The 13,101-nt window shown below is 35.4% G+C and overlaps 1 protein-coding gene across 1 annotated transcript in view; it reads left to right on the forward strand.

Moving 5' to 3' along the window:
* The window catches only part of LOC105306061 (ATP-binding cassette sub-family A member 3-like), a 123,654-nt gene that overhangs the window by 52,809 nt on the left and 57,744 nt on the right, over positions 1-13,101 (forward strand). The window contains exons 13-14 of the mRNA XM_023523813.1: positions 5,524-5,678; positions 12,943-13,098. Coding sequence (XP_023379581.1) covers positions 5,524-5,678; positions 12,943-13,098 — 311 coding nt within the window. The remainder of the gene's footprint in view (positions 1-5,523; positions 5,679-12,942; positions 13,099-13,101) is intronic.

Raw genomic sequence — 13,101 nt, forward strand, 5'->3', positions numbered from 1 at the left:
AACCAGAGTTGATTTTTTTCAAAGATCAACAAAATTGGAAAAAAGAAAATTTAAATCAAAATAAGAGCTTATACATTACATCCTATGCAATCCCTAACAGAATTCCAATGGCATTTTTCACAGAAATAGAACAAATAATCCTAAAATTTGTACGAAGCCACAAAAGAGCTCCAGTAGCTAAAGCAATCTTGAGAAGGAAGAATAAAGCGGAAGTCATCAATCTTCCTGATTTTCAATTATTACAAAGCTGTAGTCATCAAATAGTATGGTATTTGCATAAAAACACACATAGATCAGTAGAACAGAATAGAGAGCCCAGAAATAAACCCACACATATATGGTCAATTAATTTATGACAAGAACTAAGAATATACAGTGGGGAAAGGACAGTATGTTCAATAAATGGTGTTGGGAAAACTGGACAGCCACATGGAAAGGAATGAAACTGGACCACTATCTTCCACCATGCACTAAAATGAACTCAAAATGGAATAAAGACATGAACATAAGACCTGAAACCATAAAACTCCTAGAAGAAAATATAGGCAATAAGCTCCTTTACATAAGTCTTAGCTGTGATTTTGTGTTAATTTGACATCAAAAGCAAAGGCAACAAAAGCAATAATAAACAAGTGGGGCTACGTCAAACTAAAAAGTGTCTGCACAACAAAGGAAACCATCAACAAAATGAAAAGCGATCTACCGAATGGGAGAAAATATTTGCAAATCATATATCTGACAAGATTGTAATCTCTAAAATATATTAAGAACTAATACAACTCAATAGCAAAATTATATATATATAATTATATAGATATATATATAATGGGCAGAGGAGCATAGGCAGATCTGCCTTGCAAGTGGAAACCTTCAATAAGACTGTACTGATCAACTGACTGAATAAATGGGAAAACAGATGAGCAAATGGGGAATAGCACCAGGCTCGCCTGGTCAGAGCAGCCACACCTGGCCTATTCAATGTTCTAGACACACTATTCTAAGATGACCAATAATTGGAAATGCAACTAGAAGCCAACAGCTAGGGAGAGAAAGGACTCAAAGCAGTTCAGGAGAAGGAAGAGTTCAAGGAAGTGGAGAACCTTAACTTGGAAGAAGGAAGACTGGAGGAAAGCAGAGAAAAGAAGAGAATGTAAAAGCTATTTTGAGACATTTCCCTCTCGTTCACTTGGAAGGTTCCATTCGTCCTTCTAGACCATCTTCTCTAGAGCTGCTACGCCCGAGTGACTCATGGAAATGTGTGACGATGTGTATGCAGAGAGAGAACAATCAAACAAATGTGGCAAAATATTTTTAAAAGAAGAAAGAAATGCGCAGAGGATGAATACACATATTTTCCAAAGAAGACATGCAGATGACCAACAGGTACACGAAGAGGTGCTCAGCATCACTTATCAGGGATATGCAAATGAAAACCACAATGTAATATCACCTCATAGCTGGCGGAGTGGCTGCTATCAGAAATACAAGAGATAACAAGTGTTGGCGAGGATGCGAAGAGACCCCTCATTCACTGTGGGTGAGAATGTCAGTTGGTGCAGCTGCTATGGTAAACTGTATGGAGGGTCCTGAAAATATTAAAACTAGAGCCATGTGACCTCAAGCACGTTCACTTCTGGGGATTTACCCGAAGGAAATGAAAACACTCACTTGGAAAGATATCTGCACCCCCTTGTTTGTTTTGCATTATTTACAGTAGCCAAGACATAGAAGTGCACCCCGAGTGCCCTTCGATGGATGAACGGATTAAGGAGATGTGGAGCTGATCTTCCTGCCTATCTGAATTGTTCCCCTTGGGATCATCTTGTATGCAGAATTTCTCTTTTAGCTCCTTCGGAGCCTGTTTTATATAGCAATTTAGCCTTTACCTTAACTCAGTGGTTCTCAAAGTCTGGTCCTCTGACCAGCAGCATCATCAGCATCACCTTGGAATGTGTTAGAAGTGCACGTTCTCATCAATGAACGAGTGGATGAAAGAGTTGAGATACATATATATCTCAGTGTAATAAAATAGCCCAGAAATATATATGTATATCTGTTTTTATGCCATTACCACATTATTTTGATGATTGTAGTTTTGTCGTGTAGTTTGAAATTAGGGAGTGTGATACCTCATTCTTTCTTTTTTTTCTTGAGATTTCCTTGGCTATTCAGGGCCTTTTGTGGTTCCATATAAATTTTAGGATTAGTTGTTCTAGTTCTGAGAAGAAGGCTATCGCTATTTTGTAGGAACTGCACTGAATCTGTATGTAGCTTTGAGTGGTGAGGACATTTTAACAATATTAATCCTTGCAATTGACGAGCATGGTATATCCTTCCATTTCTTTGGATCCTCTTCAATGTCTTCAGTGTCTTAACAGTTTTCAGGGTTCAGGTCTTTCACCGTTTTAAATTTATTCCTAAGTATTTTATGCTTTTTGAAGCAACTGTAAATGGGATTGTTTTAACTTCTCCTTCTGATAGTTTCTTATTGGTGTAGAGAAATGCAACAGGTCTCTGTCTATCGATTTTGTATCCTGCAAATTAGTGAATTCATTGATCAGTTCCGATAGTTTTTTCAGTGGAGTCTTTAGGGTATCCTCTGTGTAGTGTCACGTCATCTGCAAATAGTAGCTATATTCTTCTTTTATGATTTTGATGTCTTTGATTTCTTCTGTTCTGCTGTGGCTAGGACTCCCAGTACTATGTGAAATAAAAGTGCTGATTGTGGGCATACTTGTCTTGTTCATGATCTTAGAGGAAAGTCAGGTTTTCATGATTGAAGATGTCAGCTGTGGGTTTGTCATATATAGCCTTTATTACATTAAGGTATGTCCTCTATACCCACTTTGTTGTGAGTTTCTATCATAAAAGGATGTTTTTTGTCAAGGATGTTGAGCTTTTTCTGAGATACGATTTTTATCTTTCGTTCTTTGATGTATCGCATTGATTGGTTTATGGATGTTGAACCATCCTTGTATTCCTGCAGTACATCTCACTTGATCATAGAGTGTAATCCTATAATGTATTGCTGAATCCAGTGTGCCAATATTTTGTTGAGAAGTGTGGCATGCATGTTCATCAAGAATACTGACCTGTAGTTTTCTTTTTTCCTAAGATGCTTGTTTGGTGTAGGTATCAGGACAATGCTCGTTTTGTAAAATGAGTTTGGAAGAGTTCCTCCTTCTTCAATTTTTGGAAATAGTTTAAGAAGGATAGGTATTCATTCTTTAAATGTTTGGTAGAATTCACCTTTGAAACATTTGATTCTGGCCTTTTATTTGTAGGGAGTTTGTTGATGACTGCTTCAATTTCATTAGTAGTAATTGGTCTGTTTAGATTTTCTGTGTCTTCTTGTTTTAGTCTTAGAAGGTGACATGCTTCTAGAAATTGATCTATTTCTTATAGATTGTTGAATTTGTTGGCCTATAATTGTTCTAAGTATTCATTAATGATTCGTAGTATTTCTGTTCTTCTTTGTTCTTCTTTTTCTATTCTTTTAAGTATAAGGTTAGATTGTTTTGGAGACATTTCTCGTTTCCTGAGGTAAGCCCGTATTGCTATGAATTTCCCTCTTCAGTCTGCTTTCTGTGTGTCCCACAGATTTGGGGTCATTGTGTTTTCATTTGTCTCAAAGTATCTTTTGATTTCTTCCTTGATCTTCTTTGATGTTGTTTGTTGATGTATTGATGATAGCCATTCTGACAGGTGCGAGATGATATCATTGTGGTTTTAATTTGCATTTGTCTTATTGGTGACCTTGAGCATCTTTTCATATGTCATTTGCCATCTGTATGTCCCCTTAGGAGAAATGTCTGTTCAGGTCCTCTGCCCCTTTTTAAACTTGTTTGTTTCTCTGCTGTTAAATGGTCTGTGTTCTTTCTATATTTTGGGTCTTAACCCCTTATTAGATGTGTAATTTGTGACTATCCTCTCCCAGTTGGCAGGCTATCTTTCATTTTGTTAATGGTTTCTTCACCATGTAGAGCTTTTTAGTTTGATGGAGTCCCATTCATTTCTTTTGTTTCTTTTGTTGCCTTTGCCCATAGAGACATATCCAGAAAGATGCTGCTAAACCTAATGCTAAAGAGTTTACAGCCTGTGTTTTATTCTAGGAGTTTTGTGGTTTCAGTTCTTAAATTTAAGTCTTTAATCTACTTTGAATTTATTTTTGTATATACTGTAAAAAGTTGGTTTAATTTGTTGGTTTATGGTTTTTTGGGGGTTTTTTTTGCGTGTATCTGTCCAGTTTTCCCAACATCTCTTATCAAAGAGGCTGTCTTTACCGTCTCTTTACAATATACGTGGTATATTCTTGTCTCCTTTATCAGACTGATGGACCATATAGGTGTGAGTTTATTTCTAGGCTATTTTATTACATTGAGATATTGTGGACTATTTTATTACATTGAGATATTATGGGCTATTTTATTACATTGAGATATATATATCTCATATATATATATATATATATATACACACATACATAAATACATACGTACATACATGCCATAAAGAAAAAGGAAATCCTGCCATTTGTGACATGGATGGACCTTGAGAGCATTACGCTAAGCGAAATGTCTGAGAGAAAAAGACAAATACTGTATGATCTCACATATATGTAGAATTAAAAAATTTTTTTTATTTAAAATTTTTTTAAATTTAAAAATTTGAACTCATAGATAAAGAGAAGTTGGTGTTTGCCAGAGGTTGGGGCAGGGGCTGGGCTAAAAGGGTCAAGGGGCTCAAAAGATATAAACTTTTAGTTATAAAGAAGTTAAAGGGATGTCATGTACAGCATGGAAGCTGTACTATACTATGTATTTGAAAGTTGCTAAAAGTAAATTTTTTTAAAGTTCTCATCACAAGAAAAATTTGTAACTGTATATGGTAATGGATGTTAACTATACTTATTGTGGTAGTCATTTCACAATATATACAAATATCTAATCTTTATGTTGTATACTTGAAAGTAATATAATGTTATATGTCAACTATATCTCAATTTTAAAAAGAATATATTTTAAAATCGGATAAATGAGTCATAAGGTTTAAGTGGTTTTATAACTTACTTTTTAAATATTACCAAATAGTTCCCCACAAAATCTGGACTGGTTATTATTAATATTTAAATTTCTTGAGAACAAAAGTTTTACATTCCAGATCTTTATATTTCTCATAGCATCTACACAGTACCTAATATGGTCCACAAATATAATAACCAACTGATTGCAATGCAAGTATATTGGAGTATAACAAATTACTTAATGTTTTTATTACCAGTATAGTCCAGACCATTGCAGAAACTTAGTATATTCAAGCAAAAAGAAAAGGAAAGAAAGTTTGAAGATAGCTAATCCCACCACCAGATGTAACTGGATGTTTTTCCTAACTGTTCTTGTGCAGGAGATGGTGCTCATTTTTTTGAGTGACCCACAGGTAGACTGAATTAGAGATGCTGATTGGCAGTCTTACCCTGTTCTCTGACCGAGGCTCAGCTTCATCATGTTTTCTGCTTGCTCGTAGGCAGTTACCTCCCGACCAAAGGAGAGGCCTATATAAATGGCTATGACATCTCAAAGAACATGGTCCACATTCGAACAAACTTGGGCTTCTGTCCGCAGGAAGACTTGTTGTTTAATGACTTGACGCTATCTGAGCACCTTTATTTCTACTCTGTGGTAAGTCAGCAATTTTTTAAAATTATGTAGTAAGGTTAACTTTTTTTCTTTTTATATAAAGATCTATGAATTTTAGAACATCCAAAACACTACAGTCAAGACACAGAACAGTTCGATCACCCTAAAACACTCCCTCACGCAGTCTGTTTGGAGTCACCCCTCTTTCCCCCGGTAGCCACCCGCCTGCCTTTCATCACTATTGTTTCTTCTTGTTGAGAACTCATATAACGGGATCACACGGTAACAAGTTTAGAGATCAGCCACTTACACAGAGCACGGTTCCTCTGAGATCGTCCCGCGCCGCTGTGCGGTCGCTGGCACGTTTCTTTTCATTGCCGAGCAGTAGTTCATGTCCAGATGCGACATGGTACACCGAAGGGCATGTGGACTGTTTCCAGGTTTGGTGAGTATGAATAAAGCTGAATTTCCTGTACGGCTTTTCAGTGTATAAATAGAAGTTTTCATTTCTCTCAGAGTAGAAGCGCCGTATTATAAGTGTTCGTTTAACTTTCTCAGAAGCGGTCAAACCACTTCCTAGAGAGGCGATGTCATTTTGCGCTCTTGCCAGTAATGCGGGTCGCTCTACATTCTTGCCAGAAATTTGGTATCGTTAATATTTCAATTTTTTTAAACCATTCTAGTAGACGCATATGTGTGTCTAATCATGGTTCTAATCTGCATTTCATGAATGACTAATGACATCGATCAACTCTCATGTACTAATTTGCTATTTGTATACCCTCTTTGATAAAATATTTGTTCAAGCCCCATCTGTCCATTTTTTAATTTGGGTTATTCATTTCTTACTGAATTTTTAAGAGTTCTTTATACATTCTGGGCATATGTCCTTTGTTTGATATGTGCTTTGCAAATATTTCTCCCTAAATATACCTTGTCTTTTCATTTTCTTGACAATATCTTTTGCAGAACAAAAGATTTAATATCGAAATCTAATTTATCATATTTTTCTTAATGGATCTTGCCTTTGCTGTGTTTTCCAGAACTCTGTGCCTAACCCCAGGACATGAAGATTTTATTCTGTATTTTCTTCTAAATGTTTGTAGTTTTACATGTTATACTTAGATCTGTGATCCATTTTTAGTTAGTCTGTGTAAAGGTATAAAACTCAGTGCTAGGTTCATTTTCTTGCATGTAGATGACCAATTTTTCTGACACCTTTTTTTTGAAAATACTATTCTTTCATCTTTGAATTGCTTTTTGCACATTTGTCAAAAATCAAATGGTCATATTTCTGTGAGCTTATTTCTGAACTTTCTTTTCTGTTCCATTGATCTTTGGAATCTTTGCAAGTACCGCCCTGTCCTGATTAGTGTGGCTTTACAGTAAGTCTTAACATAGGCTAGTGCTATTCATCCAGTTATATCCTTTATCAGAAGTGTTTTAACTATTAAAGCTGTGTGGCCCATCCAAATAAATTTTTTATTATTTTTTATGTATCTACAAAAGTTCTGCTGTGATTTTGACTGGTATTACATTAACTCTGTGTATCACTTTGGAGAGAGTTAACGTTGTTCCTGTGCTGAGACTTCAGATTCTTCAACACAGTATTACTCTCCATTAATTTAGGTCTTTGATTTTCTGTATCACCATTTTCAGTTCTCAGTATACAAGTTAAGTACTTGTTCATAGATATATAGTAATTATATGTGTGTGTGTGTGTGTGTGTGTGTGTGTGTACATATAATTATTTGGAGCTTTAAATTTTTTTCCCAGTTATTCATTGCTCGTACATAGAAAAATGATTATTTGTGAGTCAATTTATCCTCTGACCTTGCTAAGCTCACTTATTAGGTTTAGGACTTTTTTTTTAAGATTCTTTGGTTTTATACATAGACAATCATGTCATTGAAGAGTAGGGACGGTTTCTTTTTTACATGCCAATATGGGTGCCTTTTATCTCTTTTTCTTGCACTGGCTAAGAAAGCTATGATGTTGAATATGATTATTGAGAGTGGGCATTCTTAACTTGCTCCTGATTTTAGAGAGAAAGCATTTGGTCCTTCACAATTAAAATTGTTTTGTAGATGTCCTTTATCACTTTAGGGAAGTTCCTTTTTATTCTTAGTTTGCTGAGAGTATTGATTATAAACGAATGTTGCATTGGGTCAGAGGCTCTTTCTGCATCTATTAGTGACTGTGTGGCTTTTCTGTAGACTCTTGGCGTGGTGGATCACATCAACTGATTTTCAGACATTGGACCAGCCTTATATTAGCAGCACAAATCTCACTCAGTCATGGGTTTTTTTAATACATGACTGAGTTTGGTTTCATAATATTTTGTTCAGAACTTACGTTTATGAGGATCATTAGCCTGTAGTGTCCGCTTTTTGTTTTGTCTCTGGTTTTAGTATGAGAGTAGTATTCTCTTCTGTTCTGTTTTCTGGAAGAAATTGTGTAGAATTGTTTAATTTATGTTATTTTATTTAATTAAAATTTTAATTTACTTTTTTTTAATGTTAGGTAAAGTTCACTAGTAAAACCATCTGAACCTGGAGATTTATTCTTTGACATTTTTAATTATAAACTCAATTTATTTAAAATTACTCTGTGGTCCAGCAATCCCATTTCTGGGTATATATCCAAAGGAAACGAAATTGGGATCTCGAAGAGAGATCCGCACTCCCATTTTCATTTTGGCATTATTCACAATAGCCAAGATATTCATGTGTTCAACAGATGAATGGATAAAGAAAATGTGGTGGGTGTCTGCGTGCGTTTGTGTGTACGTGTATACATACACATATATTTGGAATATTATTCAGCCTTTAAAAAAAAAGAAGGAAATCTTGACATTTGTGACAACGTAGAGGACATCATGCTAAGTGAAATAAGGCAGACACAGAATGACAAATACTGTATGATCTCACTTATGTGTGAAACCTAAAATAGTCAAGCAGAGAACAGAATAATAGTAGCCAGGGGCTGAGGGTGATGAAGGAAATGGGGAGATGTCGGTCAAGGGGTACAAAGTAGCAGTTATTCAAAATGAGTAATTTCTGGAGATCTAATTTACAACGAGGCTGTAGTTAACCATACTGTATTGTATACTGAAAAAAATAAAAATGGAAACTACTTGAGATGATGAATATGTTAATTACCTTGATTTTGGCAATAATTTCAAAAATATATATACACACACACGTATATACATGTATATATTGCATTGTACGCCTTAAATATTTATAATTTTTGATTGTCAGTTATATCTCAGTAAAAGTGGAAAAAAATCAATGTATTTAATAGTTATAGGAATATTCTGGTTATGTCATATTAGGTTAACTATAGTATTTTGTGATTTTTGAAGAATTACTCTATTTCATCTAAGTTGATGGCTGTATATATAGAGCCATTTGTAGTATTCCTCCTGTCTGGAGTCTATAATGATATTCTCTTCCTTCTGATATTGGTTAAGTTGTATTTCTCATTTTCTCTGTCATTATTGCTAGAAGTTTATCAATTTTCATGATCTTTTCAAAGAACCAGGTTTTAGTTTCATTGATTTTTCTCTTTTACATTTTGGTTTTTTATTTCACTTATTCATGCTTATATATTATATTCTTCCTTCTTCATCATTTGGGGTTTTTTTCCTCTTTTTCTTGTTTTTAAGGTCAGAGCTTAGATAATTGTATTGAGGCATTTCTTCTTTCTAACGTAAGCATTTATTGCTATGATTTTTTTCTCTAAGCACCCCACAAATTTTGATATATGTTATATTTTCCTTTTTATTTAGTTCAAAATGTTTCCTATATTCCTTGAGACTTCTTCTGTGACTCATATACCATTTACAAGTATGTTTTTAAATGTCTAAATGATGGAAAGTTGTCCTGTTTTTATCTGTTATTTTTAATTCTTTTTTCTTTTTTTTACATTTTGGGTTTTTTTTATTAAGTGTAGCTGTGTATATCTACTCACCTTTTAATTTTTTTATTAAATTTATAGGGGTGACAGAAGTTAATAAAATTATATAGGTTTCAAGTATACAATTCAATAGTACATCATGTGTATATTGCATTGTGTGTTCACCACGCAAAGTTCAATTTCCTTCTATATATTTGATCCCCTTTTCCCTCTGATAACCAATAAACTATTGTCCCTGGCCATGAGTCTCTGTCTTGTTCATTTGTTGCTTTCAGTTCCCACATGCGAATGCCATCCTATGATTCTCAGCTTTTTCTGCCTGACTTAGTTCACTTTCGGTCAGAGATCATACTTTGTCTGATTTCAAATGTTTTTAAATTGCCAAGGTTTTATCACCAAGAACGTGGTCTATCTTGGTGACTGTTTAGTATGCACTTGAGAAGAACATGTTTTCTGCTGTTTCGTTAGAATTCTCTATAAACATCAGTTAAACTCAGTAACTTGATGTTGTTGTTTCGTTCTTCTCTATGTTTGCTCATTTCTGCCTCATAGCTCTGTGACTGACTGAGAAGTGTTGAATTTACTGTTGTCATATATTTTTCTATTTCCAGTTCTGTTCTTGTTTTCGGTGTTCTGTTGTTAGGCGTATGCACATCTAAGATTGTTATGTCTTCTTCGTGAAATGACTCTCTTATCAGCATGTAATTTCTCTTTTGTCTCTGATAATTTTCTTTGCTCTGAAGTCAACTTTATCTGATATTAACATAACCATTCCAGCTTTCTTGTGATTTGTGTTTGCATGGTCTATCTTCTTCAAACACTTCACTTTAAACCTACCTGTATCATTAAGTCTGAAGTGAGTTTTTTGTAGACATTGTATAGTAAGGTCATGATTTTTATAGTCTGACAGTCTTTGTCTTTTAATTGCTGTTTTAAACTATTTCTTTTTAATGTAATTATTGATATATTTAGATTTAAATGTATCATTTTATTATTTGTTTTGTTTGTTCTCACGGCTTTTTTTTTCTGTTTCCTCTTTCTAGTCTTCTTTGGGGTTATTTGAACATATTTTTAGTATTCCATTTTAATTTGTCTATTGTGATTTTTACTATATCTGTTAAGAACATTTTTATCAGTCGCTTTAGTGATTACAAAATACAGACTTAGCTTTTCACAGTTTTTTGGAATCAATGTTTTCCAGCTTTATTTGGGATGTAGAGAGAACCACGTTGTAGATCCTCTCTCCTGATCCCTTTATGCCATAGGTATCGTATACTACACTACTTATATTGAAGCCATCAGACAAGATTATAGTTTTCACTTAAAACCATCTAGCATATTTAAAGAACCATAGGAAAGTAATAGGTATTATATTTACCCTTTCTGTTGTACTTTATCACTCATGTTTCCTCTGTCATTTCTCTTCTGTTTGAAAAACTTTCTGTATCATTTCATTTATATCCGTACTCTTGGCTACAGAGTCTTAGTTTTCCTTCACCTGAGAGTATCTTCAATACGCCAACATTCCTCAAGGATGTTTTTGCTTGACATAGAAATGTGGGTTAACAGTTCTTTTCCTTCGGCGCTTAAAAATGTTTTTCTACTGCTTTCTGTACACCATGGTTTACGATGAGAAATCTAAAGTCATCTGAAGTGTCCCCTATAGTTAATTCATCGTTTTTCTCTGGGTGCTCTCAACATTTTTTCTTTGTCTTTACATTTCAGCAATGTGGTTATGATTTGTCTGATGTGGATTTCTTTGGGTCTGTCTGGATCAGGTTCAGGCAGCTTCTTCAGTCTGTAGGGTTGTGTCTTTTGCCAAACTTGGAAGGTTTTCAGTCATTATTTCTTCAAGTAGTATTTCAGCCACATACTCTTTTTCTCCTTCTGGAACTTTTATGACATGAGTGTTAGACAATTTGTTGTTGTCTGAAAAGTCTTCCGGGCTTTGTTCATTTTTCTTTAATCATTTTTCTTTCTGTTGTTCAGATTGGATCATTTCCATTGATCTATCTTCAAATTAACTGGCCCTTCGTCATTTCTGTTTTACTACTGCATATATCAAATGAGCTTTTTATTTTTGTTATTGATTTTTTAGTTCTAAAATTTCCATTAGTTTCTTTATATCATTTGTATCTTGATGATACTTTCTATGTTAATTCCAACATCTGTGCCATCCTATCGTTGATGTCTATTGATTGTCTTTTCCTACATGAGATGAGATTTTTGTCATTCTTTATGCACCAAGTGATTTTTGTTTTTATCCTGATGTTTTCAACAATACCTCAGGAGACCCTAGGTCTGTTTATGTCTTATCTGCGGGCTGTGGCTCCCATGCCAATTTCAGTCTTTGTGGTGCTATTTCAGTCTCTTTGGTGTATGTGTTACCCATTGGCCAGCTCATACGTGGGTAGAGGTCTGCTCATTAGCGTAATTTTTACTGTTTGATATTCTATTAGGGTTATATTCACGTATGCAGATGATAAACACATGAGTTCATAAACAACTTGACAGTATCACTCGTATGCTCCTCTCTCCTGTGACCTCCCCGGTATGTTCTGGTTCCCCAGGATTCCCCAGAAATCACCCACTTTCACGATCGCGCCACATCCAAGCGGCAGGAGACAGACAGAGTGGTGAAAAGCAATCGGGTCTCGGCCCTGTCCTCTTGGAGCTGCGGCACCGCTGGACTGAGAAAGCTCACCTCCCTCCGAGTTCTGGGTCGTGGAGGAGTCCCATTCTCTTCTCCTCTCGCCATCATCCTTCCCATGAGATTTCCCACAAGAGAGCAGGAAAAAATGGAATTGCCCCTCCCACACTCCACCAGAGCTCTAGAAGTTTTCCCTTTCCACCCCTCAAGCCAGAAGCAGCGGGTGTCTCCTGAGCCTCATTCTGTCTGCGCTTCAGTGCGCACTGCCACCCTTTGGATTGCTCTGAGTCTGGGCTGGAGGGCGCGCGAGGGAAAAAGTGATAAAGTCAACACCAGTTCGATGCCATTTCAAGTTCTGGTGTTCTCCATCCAACCGCTGGGGTTTACTTTTTGTAGTTCTCTAGATTTAATGATTACACTGCATGAGAGGTAAAGCTGTGTGTGTGTTTACTCCATCATACCTGGAAGCTAGAGATGTTTCTGTTTTCCCTTTGTGCATGAGTTCCACGTATCTTTAAAAATTGTGAAAATTCATTTTGAGGAACTCTCCTTTAGACATAAAAGGAGGCAGTGGATAAGAGACTACGTAGGTGGTATAAGCAAAGAGCTGATATAAAATGTTTTAAAGATGTAGTTGTAAGAAACTTCATTTATGGATATAGTAGAAGTTATGATCTAAGAACTTCCTGAGGATAAAGTTGGACACATCATGTAAATTCTGGCTCTTCTTTCTAGGTAAAAAGGAAATGTCAAAAGTTAGACCCTGTGGAAATCGACAATATGCTGTCTATTTTTAACCTGCTAGAAAAGCGTAATGTGTACTCAAAGTTACTCAGCGCAGGAACGAAGCGCAAACTCTCCGTCATGATAGCACTTATAGGAGGCTCCAAGGTA

Source organism: Pteropus vampyrus, unplaced genomic scaffold, assembly GCF_000151845.1.
Source record: "Pteropus vampyrus isolate Shadow unplaced genomic scaffold, Pvam_2.0 Scaffold417, whole genome shotgun sequence".
In the NCBI taxonomy this organism is placed as follows: Eukaryota; Metazoa; Chordata; class Mammalia; order Chiroptera; family Pteropodidae; genus Pteropus; species Pteropus vampyrus.